Below are 23,047 nucleotides of genomic sequence, written 5' to 3' on the forward strand. Positions count from 1 at the left end.
ATCTTCAATTTTATTCTAAAGTGTAAAGGTAAAGTGTAAAAGTAAAAAACCCTTCAGAGGGTTTTAAGCAATGAAATGAAATGATCTATTTTACATTTCAAAATGGGATAAGATCAATTAGACTTAATAGTTGCAGTCCAGGATGTCTTAACCTTTCAAGGCACTTTGTATCATTTTCCTCATTTTATATTTATCACTATCCTTTTAAGAAAGCAGGACAGCGATATATTCGTTGTCCATTTAATGGACAAGTAAACTAAGTCAAAGTTAGGCTGTGATTTAATAGCTAGTGAGAAGCCAAGTGTTGAGATCTTCCAGGGTGGAAAAAATGGGTAAAGGGGGTCAAAAGTTTTCAATTACAAAATAAATAAGTTATGGAGATGTAATGTACAGCTTGGTGACTATAGTTAATAATAGTGTATTGCACATTTGAAAGTTGCTAAGAGAGTAGATCTTAAAAGTTCTCATCACACACACAAAATGCTGTAACTATGTATGGTGATGGATGTTAACTAGACCTACTGTGATGATCACTTCACAGTATATACAAATATTGAATCATTATGTCATACATCTAAAACTAATGTTGTATGTCAATTATATTTCAAGAAAAGAAATTTTCCATTAAAGTTTGATTAGATTACAATTGTTAATATTTTTCTAAGGAATAATTCAAAGACTCCACAACTTGTGAGCAAAAGAAAGTATCTTTTCTTTTTTTGCTATATGACTCAACTAATCATAATTGTAAACAAATACAATTATAAAATTATTCATAACCTAGAATACAGTTGTGTTAAACAATGGTTAAATGCGTTTCAGGGGCTTGTAGTGATGTCTACAGATCTTGAGGAAGTGGTTAGCAGCATTCTGAATGTCAAAATTCCAGGAATGTGGATGGGTAAATCATACCCAAGCCTCAAACCACTTGGGAGCTATGTGAATGACTTCCTTGCAAGACTAAAGTTTTTGCAGGTGAGTTCATCCAAATGCTCATATATTAAGTTTCTTCTGATTTCATCTTCTTCATCAGGTTGCCTAACGTAATAAGTATGACTCTCTAGTTTTTCTGTGCATCCCAGGCACAAATGACCACTCCCCAATATTGCATATAGTTTGTGTAACTGTTACATGGAATTGTCAAAATACTAACATTGGAAGTAGAACCTCTGAAAGCTTCTTTAGGAGCAGGTGTTTGTGTTCAGTGAAGTTAGACATTCAAGCCAAGGACATTTGAAGAGGGAAAAGGACTGGCTATGTTGATATTTCCATTAAATATTTAGTTTTAAAAGAGATTCCTACAGCACAGCATCTTAGAAAGCCAGACAAGCTACTAGTAAGGAGAATTATTTCTTCCTTGTCCAGCACCCCTCCAGGTCGTGAAATCACTAGATTGCTGTTTCAGCCCAAGTCAGTAATAACCTCAAAGGCTAATTGTCTTGGAAATGTAGAGTGGGCAGAAGCCTGCCTCCTAATTATCTGGCAATGTTGGTGCTTAACTATGTTATTATTAACAGCTATATTTCTTAGAAGTATTGATTAATTCCCTAGGTACTATACATAATACATCAAAAATTGCCTGTGAGGAGATTTCTCCGGGGATAAAATGACAAAACACCCCTTCCATAATATAGGCCTTCTTTGATACTAGACTTGGTACTGAAGGATTAAGATTGTTCTTGAAAAGTGAAGACTCTACCTTGGATTCTTATAGGGGAAAGTTCTTCAAATTCACTTCTTCAGACTGACTTCTATAATTTACTATTAGAGTCAGTAACTCAACTACTTGTTATAATATATGATATGAACGGAATATCCAGATATCTTGATATTTATAAAGATCTTAAGCTCTCACTACCCTGTATCTTCTGGAAGTTCCTGTTACAATATTATGTCTTCGTATGTTAGATTCACTGTATTTTGGTGAAGTAGAAGGGAAGACTTCAAAAGGAATATTCTACCGGGTACTAATAACCAGAGAGGAAAAAAAGTGAAAGAAACATTATCGTCTGACCAGACCTTGTAGGGAGATCTTCTTTTATTCAATTAAACAACATGATGTAGCGTGCAATAATGTATATTAGAAACTCACTATTGTATGGAGCTCTTCTGAAGGAATCACTGGGCATGTATAAAACAGACATTTGTATCTACATTCACACACATTATGATTCATATCATTGCATGAGCTGGTGCAATGGATACGAAATTGAAGTCAGAACGAACGCTGGATATGTTGCCTATTTTTCAAACTTTGATAGTATGACTTTTTATTCCTCAAAGTGTTAGCTTATTTGTTAGTTTACCTAGAAGATAATAGGCGGAGTGTTTGTGGCAAATTGTACTAAGCCATGTTGCATTCAAAGTTGAAAGACCCTGTTGTCAGAACACTTGTGCTTTGACACCACAGCAATGGTACGAGGTTGGCCCTCCCCCAGTGTTCTGGCTTTCTGGCTTCTTCTTCACACAAGCCTTCCTGACTGGCGCCCAGCAGAACTATGCCAGGAAATACACCATCCCTATTGATCTTCTTGGGTTTGACTATGAAGTGATGGAAGACAAAGAATACAACCATGCTCCGGAAGATGGTAAGTGCAGCGATGGAATGAGTTGGCTTATATTTCAACACTGAACAAAAATGTAACATTCTTGCTCACTTTACCCAGCTGCTAAAAATTTAATCATCATGTATGTAACTTACCCTCAGATGGTTAAGGAAAAACAATTTTGTGAAGAGACAGAGTGAGCAAGAGAGAGCAAGAGTAAGAAAATAAATGGGGATGAAATTAATCTGAGGAAGGAGTAGATGTCCCTTGCATTGTTTTCATTTTACAAAATTGTGTAATTTTGAAGTTATTTCTAAAAAAAGTTAGGTAGAAAGGAGTCATCAAATTAACAATACATGGGATAATCAACCACAGTCTTATGGTGACCTTGGGGAATTAAGGCAGCACAACATTAAAAAGAAGGATCTCTTGGTCCCTCGAAGAGCACACCTTTGCAGACTCCTAAAATATGTGTTCTTTCCTGTTATATACATCCTTCCAAAACTTAATACAGTTAATAGCTAATATGAGCATATGTTCTGTGATTGAAACATTGTGAGGAAATTTATTTTCTTAATCATTTGTCTTTTTAATACTCAGTGGCTACCCTAATGTTTTATTTCAAATTTAATGGAAGGGGCCACTACCTTTCAAAAGTATTATTTTAAAAATACTATTGATTTCTAATTTTACCAAAATGGTGTTGTCTTTAAATGACAATTTCTAAATGACCAATAATGTGCCCTGGTTTTACTAATGTGTCAAAGATAATCCTGCTTCCTTATTCATCACTGAATGGTGAATTCACTGGCTCGCTCTGTTAGACACTGGGGAATATCAACAGTGAAGACTGTAGGCAGGATCTTGACCCTCAACTAATCTGTACTCTGGTGGAAGATACTAAGAAGTAGATGTGTCATCACAACAGCGTGTCATCATCCTATTACTGCGCTGGGTGGTTTTACTTTACCTTGACTGTCAGAAATCTCAAGGAGGGTCATAACACTATGAAGCAGTCCTACTACTGTTCCCTGGAAGAGTTGCATTCCCACTTTCAAAGCAACCACGTATGCCTTCTTTGTCCTGCCCCTTGCCCCCGCATCTCACCTCATCCTTCATTGAAAAAATAAGCAGCCATCAGAATAGGGCTTTTTGCACAACCGAATCCATAAACCTGTTGACTGCTGCACCCTCTGGTAGTTCAGATCCACTGGATAGTCCAGCTCTCATTTTTTTCCTCCTGCCAAGGGTTTTTATCCTTCAGTTGTACCCTCTGTTTCTAGAATCAGCAGTTATCTCCCTCACTACTGGATAATTCCTACCAGCATGCAACCAGAATCTCTCATCTTACAACAAATCAACAAATGCCACTTGTCTAAATATCCGTATCCCCTCAGCTACTGTCCCATAATCTCTGCTCCCCTTTGCAGCACAATTCTCGTGCCGTCTCCAGCTTCTCACTCCCTCTTTCCTGTCTACCTTTCATCCTCTCCAGTCAACTGATGCTCTTCAGAATTACTAATGACTTCCATGTTGACATATCCCATGAATTCTTTTCTGTCTTCATCTTAACCTCTTAGCAGTCTTTACCAGTTGACAACTTCTTCTTTCTAGAGACATTCTTCTCATTTTGTTTCTAAGTCATCACCCTCTCCTGAATTTCCCTTTCTTACTGGACACATTCATGCTTTTTGCTAGCTATTCCTCCTCTCAATGTTGGATTTCCCAAGGACCCCAAATGCATTTCTCTTTTCTAATTGCATCCTCTCCCCAAGTGACCTCATACTTTTTTTTTTTTTTTTTTTTTTTTTGCGGTACGCGGGCCTCTCACTGTTGTGGCCTCTCCCGTTGTGGAGCACAGGCTCCGGACGCGCAGGCTCAGCGGCCATGGCTCACGGGCCCAGCCGCTCCACGGCATGTGGGATTTTCCCGGACCGGGGCACGAACCCGTGTCCCCTGCATCGGCAGGCGGACTCTCAACCACTGCGCCACCAGGGAAGCCCGACCTCATACTTTTTGTGTCTTTAAATATTACCTCCTGGATTATATCTTCCAGATTTGAATGTCCAGTGTAAATCTTTCCTCTAAAATCCAGACCTCTGTATCCAACTGCCTGCCTGACATCTCCACTTCTGCTTTCTCCTGGAAATGTAAAACTTATAATGAATTGCGACAAATGGCACCACTGTCCAGCCAGAAACCCATGGATTCTTCGTTCTTCTGCTCCCTCACATACTCACATCACATGCAGTTGCTCATCTACAATGCTGCTGCCACCTCCATTTTTTTTTTTTTTTTTTTTTTGTGGTATGCGGGCCTCTCACTGCTGTGGCCTCTCCCGTTGCGGCACACAGGCTCCGGACGTGCAGGCTCAGCGGCCATGGCTCACGTGGCTAGCCGCTCCGCGGCATGTGGGATCTTCCCGGACCGGGGCACGAACCCGCGTCCCCTGCATCGGCAGGCGGACTCTCAACCACTGCGCCACCAGGGAAGCCCTGCCACCTCCATCTTTATTCAGACTTTTGCTCTAGCCTCTTATCTTCCTACAAGTGTTACACTCTTATAATCCTTCATTTCTACAGAAGCCACAGAAGTTTTTTAAAAATGTAAACAGATCATGTCACCACTAAGCCCCCATTGAAATTCAGACGACTAAGTAAGTTAATAATGACATTTTCCCTTTGTAGCTAGAATAAACTCTAAACCCCTTACCATGACTATGAGGCCAGGCACATTCTAGCCACTGTCCACCTCTGGAGCCCATCCTGTGCCACCCCACACAGGGCACACTGGACCTTCTCACAATTCCTAGGTCACCTCAAGCTCTTTTCTCTTTGGGATCTTTGTAGTACTATTCCTAAGCAGACTTAGCATGGTGGGCGCTCCTCAAACTTCAGGTCTGAGCATATGTTATAGTTCATCAGAAAGCACTTCCTTATGGTTTGACATAAATATACTACCATGTGTAAAATAGATAGCTAGTGGGAACCTGCTGTATAGCACAGGGAGCTCAGCTCAGGGCTCTGTGATGGCCTAGATGGGTGGGATGGTGGGGGAGGGAGGTCCAAGAGGAAGGGGATATGTGTATGTGTATAGCTGGTTCACTTCGCTGTGCAGCAGAAACTAATACAACATTGTAAAGCAATTATTTGCTTTACAAATAATTGAAGAGTGAGGGCTATCTATTGAAGCCCTCACTCCACCTTGTTAGCCTCTCTTGCAACTTTGCTTATTAACTTCAAAACATTAATCACACTCTGTAATTATTTCATTTCCTTCCTTTTTTTTTTGCGGCATGCGGGCCTCTCACTGTTGTGGCCTCTCCCGTTGCGGAGCACAGGCTCCGGACGTGCAGGCTCAGCGGCCATGGCTCACGGGCCCAGCCACTCCGCGGCATGTGGGATCTTCCCGGACCAGGGCACGAACCCGTGTCCCCTGCATCGGCAGGCAGACTCTCAACCACTGAGCCACCAGGGAAGCCCAAGGAAAGTTTTCTTGAAGAGCTGTGGCTGATTCTTAAGTATTTAAATCAGATGGAATAATTTTTTTCCCTCAATTTTCCTTATATCATTATGATAAAAGGCAGAAGATGGCATTTGAATTGAAGTCTGAGTAGTATATGCTGCCCATCAAAGTTATGTTTTTGAACTCAGTTAAAAGAGAAGTTAAAAAAGCATTACCTGAAGTTTATAAACTAGTTAATATCTAAGATTAAACTCTTGAATTTCCAATTGTTATATATAAACTCAGATGTTGTACAAGGTAGTTGCTATTTCCGTTTACACTGATTTACTAATTTAACCCACAACTGCTCTTATTAATGACCCAAATTTAGTAAAATCCAAAATTATCTTGAAAACAGTGGAGCAGGTATAAAGCACAACTTATTTAAAGATCAATAAAGACCATTTAGTGTTCCAAGATCCCATAGTAGAGTAGCCATCAGTTAAATAAACCAGTTTACTGAATACCAAAGAATCAGCCCAGGTTTGATTTACAGTAGCTGATAGAGGTTCACTAAATCATGAATTTTATTAATTTTATACACACAAACATTTTCCCCCAAATACAGATATCCACAGCTTAGCCTTTTTGTCATTCTGGCTTTTTCCTTCGTGCTTAGCAAATTACCAGAAAGAAAAGGAGATTCCATGGAATGATTTGGAGCAATGGAATTTTTCCCAAGGAACAATTTCTCATGGGACCCTAAGGGAAGGAACACAGATCCGACCTGAGAACAACTGGGGCTAGAAGCACAGTTTCTTTCTCACCTCTACCAGTCCACAGTCTGTCTCCTCATACAAACTTCAGGATGTGCCTGGTTCTGGGGCTCATAAAGAAGTCAACCTCATTTACCTAATGTTAAATTAAACATCATGGGAAAAGCTACTCTTTTTTAAAAATTTTTATTTCATATTGGAGTATAGTTGATTAACAATATGTTAGCTTCGGGTGTACAGCAAAGTGATTCAGTTATACATATACATGTATCTATTCTGTCTCAAATTCTTTTCCCATTTAGGTTATTACAGAGTATTGAGCAGAGTTCCCTGTGCTGTATAGTAGGTCCTTGTTGGTTATCTACTTTAAATATAGCAGTGTGTACACGCCATTCCCAAACTCTCAGTCTATCCCTCCTCCCCCACCCTTCTCCCCCCAGTAACCATAAGTTCATTCTCTTAAGTCTGTGAGACTGTTTCTGTTTTGTAAATAAGTTCATTTGTATCATTTTTTAATAGATTTCACATATAAGTGATATCATACGATATTTGTCTGACTTACTTCACTTAAAATGATAATCTCCAGCTCCATACATGTTGCTGCAAATGGCATTATTTCATTCTTTTTAGTGGCTGAGTAATATTCTAGTGTTTATATGTACCACATTCATCTGTTGATGGACATTTAGGTTGCTTCCATGTCTTGGCTTTTGTAAACAGTGCTGCAGTGAACATTGGGGTGCATGTATACTTTCAAACCATGTTTTTCTCTGGATATATGCCTAGGAGTGCGATTGCTGGACCATATGGTAGCTCTATTTTTAGTTTTTTAAGTAACCTCCATACTGTTCTCCATAGTGGCTGTATCAATTTACATTCCCACCAACAGTGCAGGAGGGTTCCTTTTTCTCCACACCCTCTCCAGCATTTATTGTTTGTAGATTTTTTGATGATGGTCATTCTGACTGGTGTGAGGTGATATCTCATTGTAGTTTTGATTTGCATTTCTCTAATAATTAGCAAGGTTGAATATTTTTTCATGTGCCTCTTGGCTATCTGTATGCCTTCTTTGGAGAAATGTCTATTTAGTTCTTCTGCCCATTTTTTGATTGGGTTGTTTGTTTTTATGATATTGAGCCACATAAGCTCCTTGTAAATTTTGGAGACTAATCCTTTGTCAGTCACATCGTTTGCAAATATTTTCTCCCATTCTGTGGGTTGTCTTTTTGTTTTATGGTTTCCTTTGCTGTGCAAAACTTTTGAATTTAATTAGGTCCCACTGGTTTATTTTTGTTTTTATTTCCATTACTCTTGGAGACAAATTGAAAAAGATCTTGCTGTGATTTATGTCATAGAGTGTTCTGCCTATGTTTTCCACTAAGAGTTTTATAGCATCTGGTATTACATTTAGATCTTTAATCCATTATGAGTTTATTGTTGCATATGGTATTAAAGTGTTTTAATTTCATTTTTTACATGTAGCTGTCCAGTTTTCCCAGCAGCATTTATTGAAGAGACTGTCTTTTCTCCATTGTATAGTCTTGCCTCCTTTATCGTAGATTGACCATAGGTGCGTGAGTTTATTTCTGGGCTTTCTATCCTGTTCCATTGATCTATTTGTTTTTGTTTCAGTACCACACTGTTTTGATGCCTGTAGCTTTGTAGTATAGTCTGAGCCAGGGAGCCTGATTCCTCCAGCTCTGTTTTTCTTTCTCAAGATTGCTTTGGTTATTCCGGGTCTTTTGTGGGGTGTTGTGTATTTTGGGGTCATGAGAAAAGCTACTCTTTTTTTTTTTTTTTTTAAGTTGGTGGTTCTATAGCCAATTCAATACAATATTCTGTATTGAGTTGAGCATTATTATTATTATTTTTTTAGATGTTGGGGTAGGAGTTTATTAATTTATTTTTGCTGTGTTGGGTCTTCATTTCTGTGTGAGGGCTATCTCTAGTTGTGGCAAGCAGGGGCCACTCTTCATCGCTATGCGCGGGCCTCTCACTATCGCAGCCTCTCTCGTTGTGGAGCTCCAGACGCGCAGGCTCAGTAGTTGTGGCTCACGGGCCTAGTTGCTCCGCGGCATGTGGGATCCTCCCAGACCAGGGCTCGAACCCGTGTCCCCTGCATTAGCAGGCAGACTCTCAACCACTGCGCCACCAGGGAAGCCCCAGCTACTCACTCTTAAAGTGACTTTTAAAGTGGCCACAATGCCATTGTAAATCTATCTAGTGTTAGTGTCATACATTCTAGATGTGTTTGCCTAAGATTCATCTTATCTGAACTACTGGGCACTACAGGGTGACTCAGAGTCATCAACAGGGAGAGCACTACAAAGCAGGAAGGGGACAGGAAGGAGTGAACGAGAGGGCCTGGGGATGCTGTGGCCACCACCCTGTGCTGACCATGGCTCACAGAGGCAAAGGTGTGACACAGAGCAAGAGCACCTGTGAAACAGGACCCAGTTAGTATCTCCTGTCATTTTGTATTTTGTGTTTTCCAAAAGGCCCTTATTGACCATGAGAAACAAAAACATATTTGATTGTCCCTATCACATTTCTTATAAAATTGTTGTTAGGTAGGAGGGAACTTTTATCCCTACTGCCACTTTTCTTAGGTGTTGAAATGAACTCTTCTCTTTACTCTCTCTGACATAATCTTTCCCACGTAAGGAATAGATCATCCTATTGCTTAGAGTCAGAGATTTACTGGACTGTGCTTACAAGTCAGCAAGGCCAGGGTATTAAATGGCTCTCTGGGACCTGTCTGTAGGGTCTCCTCTACTTTCTCTGTTCCCATCTATTATTGTGACTGGCCAGTGGGCTTAGATCTGGCTGGAGACATTAGCATATAGGATGTGCTTGCAGACCTCTCTTGCTCCTGCAGGCAGGTCCACCCCCCCACCTGGCCCCAGGCTCAAGATGCATTTTGTAATTCAGCTTTACTAGAGTAATACTTGGGAATTTATTGGACAAGTGCTTTACCAGTAGTTGACATTTTATTCCAACTATGCTTTCTGTCAGTTAAAACCTGGAGAGAAGAAAAGGTTAAGTCTTCCCTTAACATCCATCACTGGGCTATCCCCATGTGGCCTTTTAAATTTATAACCAAAATTAAATAAAATTCAATCCCTCAGTCTCACCAGCCACGTTTTAGGTGTTTAATAGCTAAATATGGCTACCATATTGGAAAGCACAGATATAAAATATTTCCATCACTGGAGAAAGTCCTATTGGACAGCACTGCCCAAGTAGATTTTTATATCCTACTTTTACAGAGCGCTTTCACCAGTATAGCTGATTTGATTCTAACTCTACAAGGTAGACAAAGCAGGCATTATTGTTTTACAAATATTTTCCAGTTGTCCTCTGGATAAAAAACAGGTCTAAAGTTAAATGAATTGTTCAAGGTCACACAGCACATTAAGAGATAAAACCTAAGTCTTCCTAAGTTCCTCATTGCTTCTCTTCATATCTGTGCAACAATTACAATGAATATTTTCATGTGCAGATACCCATATTCAATTCATGAGGCTTTTACATAAGTGGATAGCCAGGGCATGTGATCCAGGTTTCATGGATCCCTTAATTTGTGTTCTTCAGCTGTTCGTGTATGATATTGCATTCTGGACGGAGTTCATCCATGTGTTCTTGCATACAGATTGAGGCGTGGCCTTGGATAGATTCTAAAAGGGGAGGAGAAATTTAACTCTCAGGACATTAGACATCAGCAGAAGGGTATTTTGTTCACATGCTGCCTAGAATCCACTGGATCCCTACAATTACCTTAAGACCTTTTCTTGTAGATTTTGTGGACTCTTAACAACATTATACTCATTGGTCAGTTAAAATATAAACCTGATAGCATTTGCCCAGAGAACTTCACATAGACTAATTTAAAATTCCTTTCCTCTTTTCGTCTTCCACATCTAATTTTACTGAATTAATTGACTAGGCAAAGTATAGCTATTCTTGAAGTAAGAATGTTAACACAAACTTAGAACGTTGCCTTCATTTAAAGCAGGCCTTCATTTGCTGACCTAGTATCACCTGCACAGCATTCACCGGCAGGAATTTCAGCTTCAGAACTCAATCAATATGCATATGTAAAGTCTTGTATTAACCTGCTTCTTTTATATTTAGGTGTTTTCATTCATGGACTGTTTCTGGATGGAGCTTCCTGGAATAGAAAGATCAAGAAACTTGCAGAATCACATCCCAAAATTCTTTATGATACAGTGCCTGTGGTTAGTATTTTTTAATGATATATACATGGGAGGCTATTTTATACACAGACATACACATATTCTGTCAACTCTTGTTATTCACAGTAGTTGTGTTCTATAAGCTTGCTTCCAACATTGAATTAGTGAATACTGAACTCCTAGGCGAAATATAAGGTTAAGTTTCTGTGATCCTGTGGTCACATTTTTGTTACTTGATCAATATATAACCTTGTTTTACTTGTGTTTCTGTTTAAAGATACCTTACTTAATATATACTGTTGATTCATTCACACTGAACTCATGGACTGTAACTCATGCCTGAACAAAGCTTATAGTGTTTTCTCTATAAGGCATATCTCAGCCTTCTTGCATTTAGGAACACTAGACAGCACCTCAGCACTACACTTAAGGGCCATTTTAAACAGCGAAATCACCAACAAAAAACACAAAAATGCAAAAACCTTGGCATTAAATAAACCATCAAAAGGATACTTGTTTGTAGTTATGAGAATTGAAACAAGAAGGCAGAATGTCACCAGGTTCAATCTCAGTTGGGAACATGGTTGCTGGTGACTCATTTTTTGCTGCTCTGAGAATGCCTGTGAATGACTATGAAAGTGCAGAATATTGACATTAGGATTAGGACTAAATTTTAGTGATAGGCAAATTTGCAAATACGGAATCCAGGAATAATGAGGATTGACTGTATACATATATCCACAACCACACACATACATATGTTTATGATTTTTTTTTCTTACATATACCTTGACCTAAAAATGTGAAACTTGCAGATTAAAAGATTATTATATGAAAACCATACACATAAAAAATTTTTTTTCTAGGACCCATCTTCAGCATGGGCATACTAAGCTATATAAATACTAAGTTTCTATTACTGCATCATGAGAAGATGACTAGATAGATTTTCACACAATTTGAAGGGTTTGTCTGGGATAATGATAAAATATAGGCTGAATTTTACATGAGTTCTGTTTGTGGGACACTGGGAGCTACTCAAAGGCAATAATCCTTCAGAGCGGCTCTAACAGGTACAGTGAGGGACCAGCTGACAGCCAATTGCAAGAAACCTACCATATATACCAAGATACTGTGGGCAGAGAAAGTTTCAAATATGGGACCCAAATTGAAAGTCACAAGGGCAAATGTTTGCAATTTCAGAAGTTGATTTGGATCCATTTTTTTCTTTCATATGGAAACTCTTAAGTTTGCGGTGAATAGAAGCATTTTATAAGTGGATAATTCTCCCAAAAAAGGAAGTCATTTAGTAAGAAAAATTCTCATTAAAAAAATCCACTTAGTTGAAATACGTCCAACTTGAGTGTTGCAAGTCCTTGTATTTAATGATATCTGAAAAACTGCTTTATGGCTCTCCACAGTTATGTGGGAGAGAGACTAGCACCCTTATTAATTAGCTCCTTCATACAATTTGTGCTTAAACCTGAGAAACCAGAAAAAGGGCTCCAAACAGTGGGGCTGTCGAGACTTATCACCTCAAGTATTGCTATTATTACTACTGGAAAAAGGAATTCGAGTTTTAAAACCATTGTTTCACCTTTCTGATGAGAGTTTGTTCTTTACTCTTATATTCAGAGATCAACTTGCCCTAAAATTTTATTGAGATTGGTGAGGTTCAACTATGCTTAACGTTCTAGGAACTTGGCTAATGACCCTCTAAGAATAATGTGGTTGTAGTGTAGTTATAAAGGCAACTATGTTTTAAACAGCACAATATACATAATAGGCCCTTTAAAATAGCCACGTAACATGGGGAGGCGATCTCGTTCTACAATCACTGAGAAAAATCCTTTCAGAATATTTTGGGATTGGCCTTTAATAAAGCAACATGATTTTGAGTATCAGTGGTGGCAGATAAACCTTTGAAAAAGTATACCTGATTTTATTATTGTAAGCACCAAAGGTCATCCTCAGGTAGGTATGGTAGGGAGATGATGAATAAACAATGGATAGTATGCTTTTTCAGAGAGTAGGTGGAAATGACTCTTTTCTCATTTGGCTTCGTATATACTGGCCCTGAAGATAGCTCTGAGAGCTCTAAAAGAAGAATGTTTCGAGCAATGGCAGCACTGCTGACAAAGATAAAATCGATTTAGCCCATAGAAATCTGCAGACATAACTAAAACTTTATGCCAACGATTCCATATTAGGTTCAATTATATGTAAATATAACAACAGCCTTGACTTAAATTTTGTCTACTTTCTTCTAGATGTGGCTAAAGCCTTGTAAGAGGGTAGATATACCAGAACAACCAAGTTATACTGCCCCATTGTATAAGACAAGTGAGCGAAGAGGAACGTTGTCCACCACTGGCCATTCTACAAATTTTGTGATTGCCATGACTCTTCCCTCTGACCAACCCAAGGAGCACTGGATCGGACGGGGTGTAGCATTGTTATGTCAACTTAATTCATAATTAGAAGGTATCATTTCCCTGTTCCTATTTCTTGTTAGATGGTTGAGTAGAAATTATATTTTACTTTTTAAAGAAGTTATTTGGTTTAAATCAATTTGATTAGTTATACTTAATTATAAATTCATTTATGTGCAAATGCAGCCTATATTTAAAATGATTCATACTTCAGTGTAAGGAATCTAACATAAAGACTAAACAAAACACACTGGTTTATTTGCTCTTTTTGAATAACTTTATTTTGGGAGCGTTCCATAAGCATTAGGAACATACATAAAATGACACACCACTGTTGACAATGAAAAAAAACAGCATTTGATCATTTCCAGCTTTATAAATTTTTAAAAAATGATTCAGTTACAATAAAAAAAAAGTTTAGATATTTTAGCAAGTATCACCTTGCAGGACCATAATCACATTTAAGCCACTGACTTACTGTTAATGGAATAAATTCACACTGCATCTACTTACTATAGTATTTCTAAGCATAATCACAGCTGATTGAATGCAATGTGATATACACCAAAATTCATATGGATGTCACACAGTGACAGCATTGTACAAGTAACATTAATGACCTCCAACAAACACATGTTAAATTAGACTGGTCAAGCTAAAGGGAATGTTGGAGCCAAAGAGAAATGTAGTGGAATTCAGATTGTCTAGTAAGACTTGAAACTATACATTAGGATGATGTGAAAACTAAATACTGGTGGAACCCTAAACAAAACACTAGCAGCAACTGTTACAGCCCTCTTAAAAGTTTAAAGAAATCTAGCAAATAAAGACAATAGCGGTTTTGAGAGGATATAAAACTTTTATATACTTCAGCATAACCTATTATTTGCTTTAAATCAGGTATTTCTTTTTAAGTCTGGGAGTATATTCCAGCTGTTGCTTTTCATAAAAGTTTTAAAAATAAGCAGACTTAATGCTGGAATGCAGAATCCTCCTTGGGCATTAAAGACCCCAAAATGAACTATAAATATATCTTGGTTCAGAAAGCAAGATATCTGAATTACTTCAAGTTGGCAGTACTAAATAAAATATCAGCACCTTTGAGCTAGGTTGCTTGAGGGGCCAAGCAATGAGATGAGGACTGTCCTAATTCAGTGCCCAGTGCTGAAAGTGATCTACGTATAAAACTCCTACTTGTCACAGGAGGCCATGGAGAAAGCCAGAAATAATTTTTCAAATTCAGGCATAAATTAAGGAAATAACATCTAATAAGCTCCCTTGCTTTACCGCATAAAGAAGAAATACTGGCAACACTCTTAATACCTGAATGCATGTGCTGCTTTCAGTTTTGTTTTTTGTTTTAAAGTTCACGGAGTAAGAAAGAGGAAAGGAACTGGGGAAAGGAGGAGGACTAAATGAATACATTTCAAATGGAATGGAACGAGTTTGGCTCTTAAATATCTGAACAATAAGATTTTTAAAGCAGCCACACAGGTAGCCAAGCAGATTAAAACAAAGCTGCCTGCACGTAGTTCAAATACAGTTTACCTGGCATAAATGAAGACCATGTGGCACACAGAGAGCTACATGCATATGATTAATACTACAAATTATTAGGTCAAAATTCAGGATAAACATGGCTTGCATTTCTCACAAATCATTCACAATTTATGGCAGGAGAACAGGGTACCTAAAAAAAAGAGACTAATTCCTATCAGGCACCAACAGCATATCTTGGCACAAAATGATCATGTGATTTCAGCTGAGTTACTGAACTTAAATGCATCTTCCAAGTTACCTGGTGCCATGAGAGCCATGGCATCAATGGAGATCATCCTCATATCTGTTTTGACACTCCACGTACAGATTATGGACACGGTAAACTTGCCGCCTTACAACGTTACCTCCAGCCAGAGCATGTGCTCTAGGTTCCAATGCCAAACTGGTAGAGCACTACGTGCATTTAAAACTTAAATGTCCCAAATAACTAAAGGAAATCTGAATATTTAGACCATGTTTGGGTTCTTCATTTCACTGACATTTTCTAAAGGGTTACAATTTTAAGGAAAAAACATTTTACCACATGCTCCAACCCCTTACCCCCACCAAAAAACCCAAGACAAAAACAAAAGTTAAAAAAAAAACAAACCCAAACACCAAGTATAATATTAATAAAAGAACTGTTATGAATCTTTCATTAAACTGAAGCTCACACAAATGTACAATCACAAATTTCAGTAGTTTAGGCTGCAAGTTTAAATCCTATGCAAATATATACAAAAATAGTAACTCTAGATTCAAGAATAAGGGCTTTTCCCAATGCTAAATCCATATTCTAATGCAGCCTGAGCTTTCTTCTAGGTGCTATAGTCTACTTTCTGCAGATTCAAAGCTGTGTCAAGTTGATCCCTATTACCACATGTATACATGGAGCTGAATTAAAGGACAATACAATTCATTTTTAGCACAAAGAAAAGTCTTCCCAAAGTCCATTTAAAATATTTTTAAAGTTTAAGGGATTTTTTTTGGTTCAATTTCTATTTCTGCATAGCCACAGAAGTTTCTACTAATAAAGAGACTACTTTAGTGTTTTATATGATTATTTTTTTTAAAAAGGCTTAATCAAACCTATATCAACATCGGTTCACAGAGTCCCGTTTTCTCCTTTCTTTATCACAAGCTTTATGTTTCTAAAAGACCCCTTCATGCAGGGAAAACAGTACTGAGCACCGGTCTTTGTGGTCAGGCTCAAATCTGTGAACTTGTAAGTAGTGCAAGCCACTGACTTTTCTTTGAGCAATGTGCTTACAGTACAAGGAACAGATGCAAAGCTGCATGGTAACATTCTTGTAATCAGCAGTGATTGCTGGGAATGGTCAAAACTGGAGGTCAAACACAATTTTGTCTTCATAGAGGGCAATTACCAGCATGATGGCAAATCCAAACAGCAATCCTAAATTCTGAAGAATGAATTGCCCCACTGGACAGAAGCCATGTTCTTCATTGTCACCATCACCATGCAACATTTCTGGAAGCTAAAAAATATTTTAAAGTAACTTTGTATAATATTTTGATCATTTTTTTTTTACATTTTCCTACTTAAGAAAACTAGTGACTAAAGCACAACTACTAATAACTATTTTATTGAAACAATGTTAACCATAACACATATTTTAGTCAAACACTAAGAAATTTTATGCTCTAGCTGTGTACTAAGTAAACACTATATCTGTACCCTCCTCATCCCCCAACAAATGCACATAATATATGTACTAGTCACTTTTTTAAAGTTACTGTCCACTGACATTTATGCTAAAGTATAAGACAAGTTACTGTTGCAAATAAGACTCTCAGAAAAGAACACCACAAGTCCCACATTTACTGATCTGTCTTAAGCTCACTGAGAAAGTAAGATTCCTTTGGGGGATATTTCATTCAAAATTGTATCATTTCTTCACCCTTTTCCATCTAAAATTCTCATTTCCCACTGCACATTTCATCAAGGGTACACATTAACAGACAATTCCAAAATTGGTATCTCTATGCCCTTAAAAGCCATTATTTTCCTTCCGACAACAGACACAGAAAATAGTATGTCAAGGCTACACAGCAGAACTACCAAGTTAAGCACACTGCCATCACAGTGTACTCTATTCTCGTAAGTGATAAAATTTTTAAAATTTTAAAGTTTCCAATATCTTTAAAGGCACAGTGCATTGAAAAGTACAACTCAACTTCTAAAGCACAAGCATATATTACATTTAAAAATAATCCAGGGACTTCCCTGGTGGTGCAGTGGTTAAGAATCTGCCTGCCAATGCAGGGGACACGGGTTTGAGCCCTCGTCCGGGAAGATCCCAAATGCTGCGGAGCAACTAAGCCCGTGTGCCACAACTACTGAGCCTGTGCTCTAGAGCCCGCTAGCTACAACTACTGAGCCTGCATGCCACAACAAGTGAAGCCCGCACGCCTAGGGCCTGTGCTCCTCAACAAAGAGAAGCTACCACAATGAGAAGCCCGCGCACTGCAACGAAGAATAGCCCCCGCTCGCCGCAACTAGAGAAAACCTGCAAGCAACGAAGACCCAATCCAGCCGAAAATAACTAAATAAAATTTATTAAAAAAAAAAAAAAAGACATAGTTCAGGGACTTCCCTGGTGGCGCAGTGGTTAAGAATCCGCCTACCAATGCAGGGAACACGGGTTCGATCCCTGGTCCGGGAAGATCCCACATGCCGTGGAACAACTAAGCCTGTGCGCTACAACTACTGAGCCTGCGCTCTAGAGCCCGCGAGCCACTACTGAAGCCCACATACTGCAACTACTGAAGCCCATGCGCCTAAAGCCCATGCTCTGCAACAAGAGAAGCCACTGCAATGAGAAGCCCACGCACTGCAACGAAGAGTAGCCCCCACTCGCCACAACCAGAGAAAGCCCGCGCACAGCAATGAAGACCCAACACAGACAAAATATAAATTTAAAAAAAATTTTAAAATAAATCCATAGTTCAAAGTATAAAACTTAAATCTTTAATGTGTCTACAGAAATGAGATTTGCTGAAGATGGAATGTATGTGATTATAAGCATAAATTCTTCCCACCCAAACCTAATCAAAATTGCAAAAGAACTATTTCCAATTTTCATGTTCACTTTTCTGTTTTTTTTCAAGTTTGCAGTGAATATCTACAGAAAGATGACATTGATATGCTACTCTCTATTGGACACTAAGCTTTACTCCAAACAATATCTTGGTGCTTTGGGGTTTAGGGAGGAGAAATGTAGCGTTAAGTACATAACGCCTGCCTAGGAAGAAACGTCCTTAATCATTATTAAATAATGAGTACAATTAATCCAACTTCCATGCTCTGACAGTGCCACAGTATATTTAACAATCACCTGAGGGTCCTATTTAAGAAGTACTTCATGCTGGTCATCTATTCTGTTTAGAAGTCTACGGCAGTAGTGTACGCTAATGGGGGTTACTGTTCTTATCCAGCAGAATTAAGTAGTTGTGACAGAGACCATTACAAATGTCAAAGCTGAATAATTGTGACAGAGACTATATGGTCCACAAGCTTAAATATTTACTATCTGTCCCTTGCCAACCCCTGGATTAAGACTAAAACTGGCCAGTTCCTACCTATGGTTTTAGTAAGAAGACTATTTTATTACGTTTTTCCCCAAGTTTTTATAGTTACAAAAACTTTCAGTTCTAACTTTCCTTAATATTTAAGCATAAACATTGTATGTTTCACAGAAATATCCCCTCTAGATATGTGCACATACCAACAAGAAGAGGCACCACAGTGCTTCAATTCTATCCTGAATGCCAACACCAATGTTGTCTGTCATAACCACAGCTAAGAGCCAGCCAGTACCTACCTCTATGACCACAGTTAACATGCAACAATGCTCCAGATTGGTTGATAAACAGGTGCTATCCAAAGCCCCCTAAAAACCAGATGCTTCCAACTGGGTATCCTAAAGGTACTAAAACTTCTGGTACTGTTGCTATCTTACTGAATGACTCTACATCAATAAAAACTTCCCCCTTATAGCCAAAGTGGTCTTTGTAAAATAAAAATGAGATGTCATTGTTGCTTAAACCTTTTAATGGTCCCCCAAAATTTACAAGATAAGCTCTAATCTTTTTAACATGGCATGTTGTGTGACTCATGATCCGATCACCAACTACCTAATTAATGACACTGTAGATATATTATCTATTTCCTAAATGAACCCTAAAATACATGTGGATAGTTTGTCCCTGTCTTCTAGAATATTTAGGTGTTTCCAATTGTGACATTATAACTACTCTGCAAAGAACATTTGCATATGGTTTTATTTTTATTTATTTGCTTGCTTGTTTTATTAGCAGTAATCATTTTACTTTATTTCCTCAGAATACAGTCCCAGGAGTAGACTCACTGGTCAAAGAATGATGCTGTTTATTATTCTGTTTTCTTATATGCCCTTTCCTCTTGCTTCCGATAAACTCTTTTACCTTCTTTAAGACTTGGCTCAAATTTCCTATTCCAGAAAAACTTCTCTAATTTTATTACCCAATTTTTTAGCCAGCCTCCCTCTGTAGTTCCACAAACATGTTGCACCACTCTATCATAACACGTATCCAAAGAATTATAATTAATGGCTGCTTTTCTTCTTCATTAGAATATAAATCCTTACTGTAATGACTCTCTGGTTCTTTTTAAACTTTTAGCTCTCTAATGTAAGAATTAGCTCATTCATTCTTTATTCAACTAATTATGAACTGCATCTCCAGCAGTAAATGAAATATGACAAAAACGCCTGCCTTCCCAGAACTGATATCATAGTGGGACACACAATGAGCTCAATAAATGTTTAATGTGTTATTAGTAGATTGAGATACAAGTGCAAAGGAACAAAAAGTAAAGTAGGAATAGAGGATGTGAAATGTTGGTGCAGAGACTGAAATTTTAGATAGGATGCCTCAAGAAGTGAGGGAGCTAGCCAGGAGAATGTCTGCGAGATATCCCACAGGAGTGACCAGCAGGAACCAGGGCCTGAGGCACAGTGTGCCTCGTAGAGGAGCGGGAGAGGAGGTGAGGTAAGGTTAGGAAAGTTAGGGATGGAAAGGGAGAAGAAATGCTCAGGAGGATTAAAAACCCTGAAGGTCAAAAGAAGAACTTTGTGCTTCTACTCTGAATGAGATGGAAAACCATGGAGGGATCTGAAGCTCACAAGTGACATGATCTAATCTTACAAGGATCACACACACACAAATCTCCCAAGGTGCGTTGTAGATACAGAGTGTGGTGGACAGGGCAAGGGCAGAAGCAGGGAGAACAGTTAGAAAGAGAAAGATGATGGTGGCTGAAGTGAGAGTGCAGTGGAGGTGATGAGGAGATGGGAGCCCTCAGCAGATGTGGGAAGGACAGAAAGAGGGGAGTCAAAGAATGATACTCAGGGTTTTGATCTGCACAACCAGAAGAATAAAGTTATTATTAATAGATGTGGGATTCTATAGGTGGTGCTGGTGCAAGGAGCAGGGTTGGCAAATATCAAGAGCTAGTTTCTGAACATATTAAGCAGGCAACACCTTTTAGATATTCAGGTAAGCAGGTAGGCAGGCTAATCTGGAGTTAAGGAAAAGGCCTGGGCTAAAGATGTGAACTTAGGAATTATCAGCCAATAAATATTTAAAGCCATGAGACTAGATAAGATTACTTAGAGGCCTTTCACCAACATTCAGGGGTAAGGGAAGAGAAGAAGATCCAGCAAAAGACTAAGAAAGCTAGAAAGGTGGGAAGCCAGGAAGTGGTGGTGGTAGAGAAGCCAACGGACCTGGAGGCATCCCAAAGAGAAGAGAATGGTCAACAGCCAAATGCTGCTGTTAGGACAAGGGAAATGAAGACGGGCAGGGTAAGTGACCAGTGGACTGAGCAATAATGTCGTGGTCAATGGTAGATGTGACAAAGTAACATGGCAGAGCGGTCAGGGAGAAAACCTGATGAGCTAGACTCATGAGAGAAGAGAATTAAAAAACAAGAACGGGTGATTTGCTATAACAGGGAAGGAGAGTAATAAATAGGGTGGTAGCTAAAACTGAAACTGGATTTTAAAAAGATCCTTTTCCCCTACCGTTTTAAGATGGGAAAAGTAACGAGGTTTATACGATGACAGAAATGATCCAGCAGAGAGGGAAAAACAAATGATGCAGGAAAAAGAGGGGGAAATTTAAGGGAGTTAGTGAGAGAGGGGATAGATAAGGTCTAGGGAAAAGTTTGAAGGAGCTGGCTCTAGCTAGGAACATAAACATTTCTTCATAGTAAAAAGAACGACGTTAAACAGGCATCGATACAGGGAAATGAGTAGAAATGGTGATGAGAGCTGGTTGGAGCTGGTCTTGGTGGCTTCGCTGTTCTACATGAAATAGGAAGCAAGGTCATCAGCTGAGCGTGAGGACAATAAATGAGGTATTAGAGGCCTATGGAGGGGGGGGAAAATGGCTGCCTCTAGGTACAAAATATAAATAATTTTTATTTTTTCTTATTTTCTAAACTTTCTATAATAAATAGTCATTAAAAATTTAGGTTATATAATTTGATATGAGACTATCTAACAGATCCCACCAGAAAGAAAAGTGAATACAATATCTAGTTAAAAACAGAAAGTAACCAAATTGTTAGTTCTGCAAACGCACTGCCTAACGTATTTAGGATATTAAAGTAAAATTAATTGTTGGTGTTTAGATTTATTAACTTTAAACTGAAGTTAGAAATAAGGGAAATTACATAAATCCCTTGGAATATACATCATTTCCTGCAGAAGACTGGCTTACCTAAGGAGGTATAGTATTTCCTTCTTGTTTGCTATAAAGCAAGCTCGAAGAATTACTTTGTTAACAACAAAAAAACATTTACACCCCAATATTACAAAACCTTCAAAGTAGTATAATAATTCTGCAATTTTATCTTTTTGTGTGTGTGTGTGTGGTACGCAGGCCTCTCACTGTTGCGGCCTCTCCCGTTGCGGAGCACAGGCTCCAGACGCGCAGGCTCAGCGGCCATGGCTCACGGGCCCAGCCGCTCCGCGGCATGTGGGATCTTCCCGGACCGGGGCACGAACCCGTGTCCCCTGCATCGGCAGGTGGACTCTCAAGCACTGCGCCACCAGGGAAGCCCTAAATGTCTTTTCTTTATTTAAGACATCACATGTCTTTAAAATGGGTTATATTTATTAGTCTTTCAAACTACATCCAGATTTCTTCCATTTTTGGAAGTTGCATTCTATTTACAGATTTAGTGTAACAACAAAAATATAAAATAAGCCGTCTTACCATATCCACCAAGGCTACGTAGAGGAACATGCCTGCAGTGATGGCAAAGATCCAGAGTGTGATGTTATTGGCATACTGACCAACAGCTGTGCCTATGAGCATGCCTATGTAAGCCATCATGGCAGAGAGGAGGTTGTATACAATTGCTTGCTTTACAGTCATGCCTGCTTTAAGAAGAACTGCAAAATCACCTGCAGTTAAGACATAATGTGAGTTTTAAAACCACAGGATTTTACACACAAATTCAGGAAAACTCCAATAAAAACAAAATTAAGAATGACATAAAAAAGATAGAGCTTTATAATGAAATTTCACTTTTTACTTAAACCTTAATACATGCAAAAACTTGGGTGAATCTCAAAGGCATGATGCTGAAAGACAGTCTGAAAGGTTATACATGATTCCATTTATATGATATTCTGAAAAAGATAAACCTATAGTGATGGAGAACACTCAGTGGTCACCAAGGGGCAAGGACAGAAAAGGGATGTGACTATAAAGGGATCGCATGAGGGGGTTTGTTGAGGTGATGGAACTGTTACCCTTGATGGTGGCAGCACTGACACAAATCTATATACGTGTTAAAATTCAAAGAACTGTACATCAACAAGCAAGGTCAATTTTACTGGATAACGTGAAATGAAAACTTTAAAAAACACAAGAAAAACATGAGAAAAAAAAGAACTTCACCACTGCTCTTTTTGTGAGCAGCAAATAGAGCTCTCTGCTCTGATCTCTGCCCTTTTTTCAAAGGGAAATGGGCTAAGAAAGAACAGAGGTAACAGACTCTGTATGCTGTTTATGTTTTATTTATTCCAAAAGAAAAATTAAAT

The 23,047-nt window shown here is 38.6% G+C and overlaps 2 protein-coding genes across 6 annotated transcripts in view; one reads left to right on the forward strand and one right to left on the reverse strand.

Moving 5' to 3' along the window:
- The window catches only part of DNAH7 (dynein axonemal heavy chain 7), a 246,720-nt gene extending 233,162 nt beyond the window's left edge, over nt 1-13,558 (forward strand). The window contains exons 61-64 of the mRNA XM_030855979.3: nt 823-975; nt 2,411-2,588; nt 10,901-11,004; nt 13,233-13,558. Of these exons, the coding sequence (XP_030711839.2) occupies nt 823-975; nt 2,411-2,588; nt 10,901-11,004; nt 13,233-13,439 (642 nt within the window). The 3' untranslated portion in view covers nt 13,440-13,558. The remainder of the gene's footprint in view (nt 1-822; nt 976-2,410; nt 2,589-10,900; nt 11,005-13,232) is intronic.
- A 96-nt stretch (nt 13,559-13,654) lies between these two features.
- The window catches only part of SLC39A10 (solute carrier family 39 member 10), a 133,143-nt gene continuing 123,750 nt past the window's right edge, over nt 13,655-23,047 (reverse strand). For 4 of the 5 annotated variants that reach the window (XM_030855962.2, XM_070045940.1, XM_030855952.2 and 1 more), the window contains 2 exons: nt 22,215-22,405; nt 13,655-16,429 (listed from right to left, as the gene is read on the reverse strand). In XM_030855962.2, coding sequence (XP_030711822.1) covers nt 16,271-16,429; nt 22,215-22,405 — 350 coding nt within the window. In that variant the 3' untranslated portion in view covers nt 13,655-16,270. The remainder of the gene's footprint in view (nt 16,430-22,214; nt 22,406-23,047) is intronic. The other variant, XM_060302125.1, reaches the window with a different exon arrangement.

The sequence above is a fragment of the Globicephala melas genome, chromosome 7 (genome assembly GCF_963455315.2).
Source record: "Globicephala melas chromosome 7, mGloMel1.2, whole genome shotgun sequence".
Taxonomy (NCBI): Eukaryota; Metazoa; Chordata; class Mammalia; order Artiodactyla; family Delphinidae; genus Globicephala; species Globicephala melas.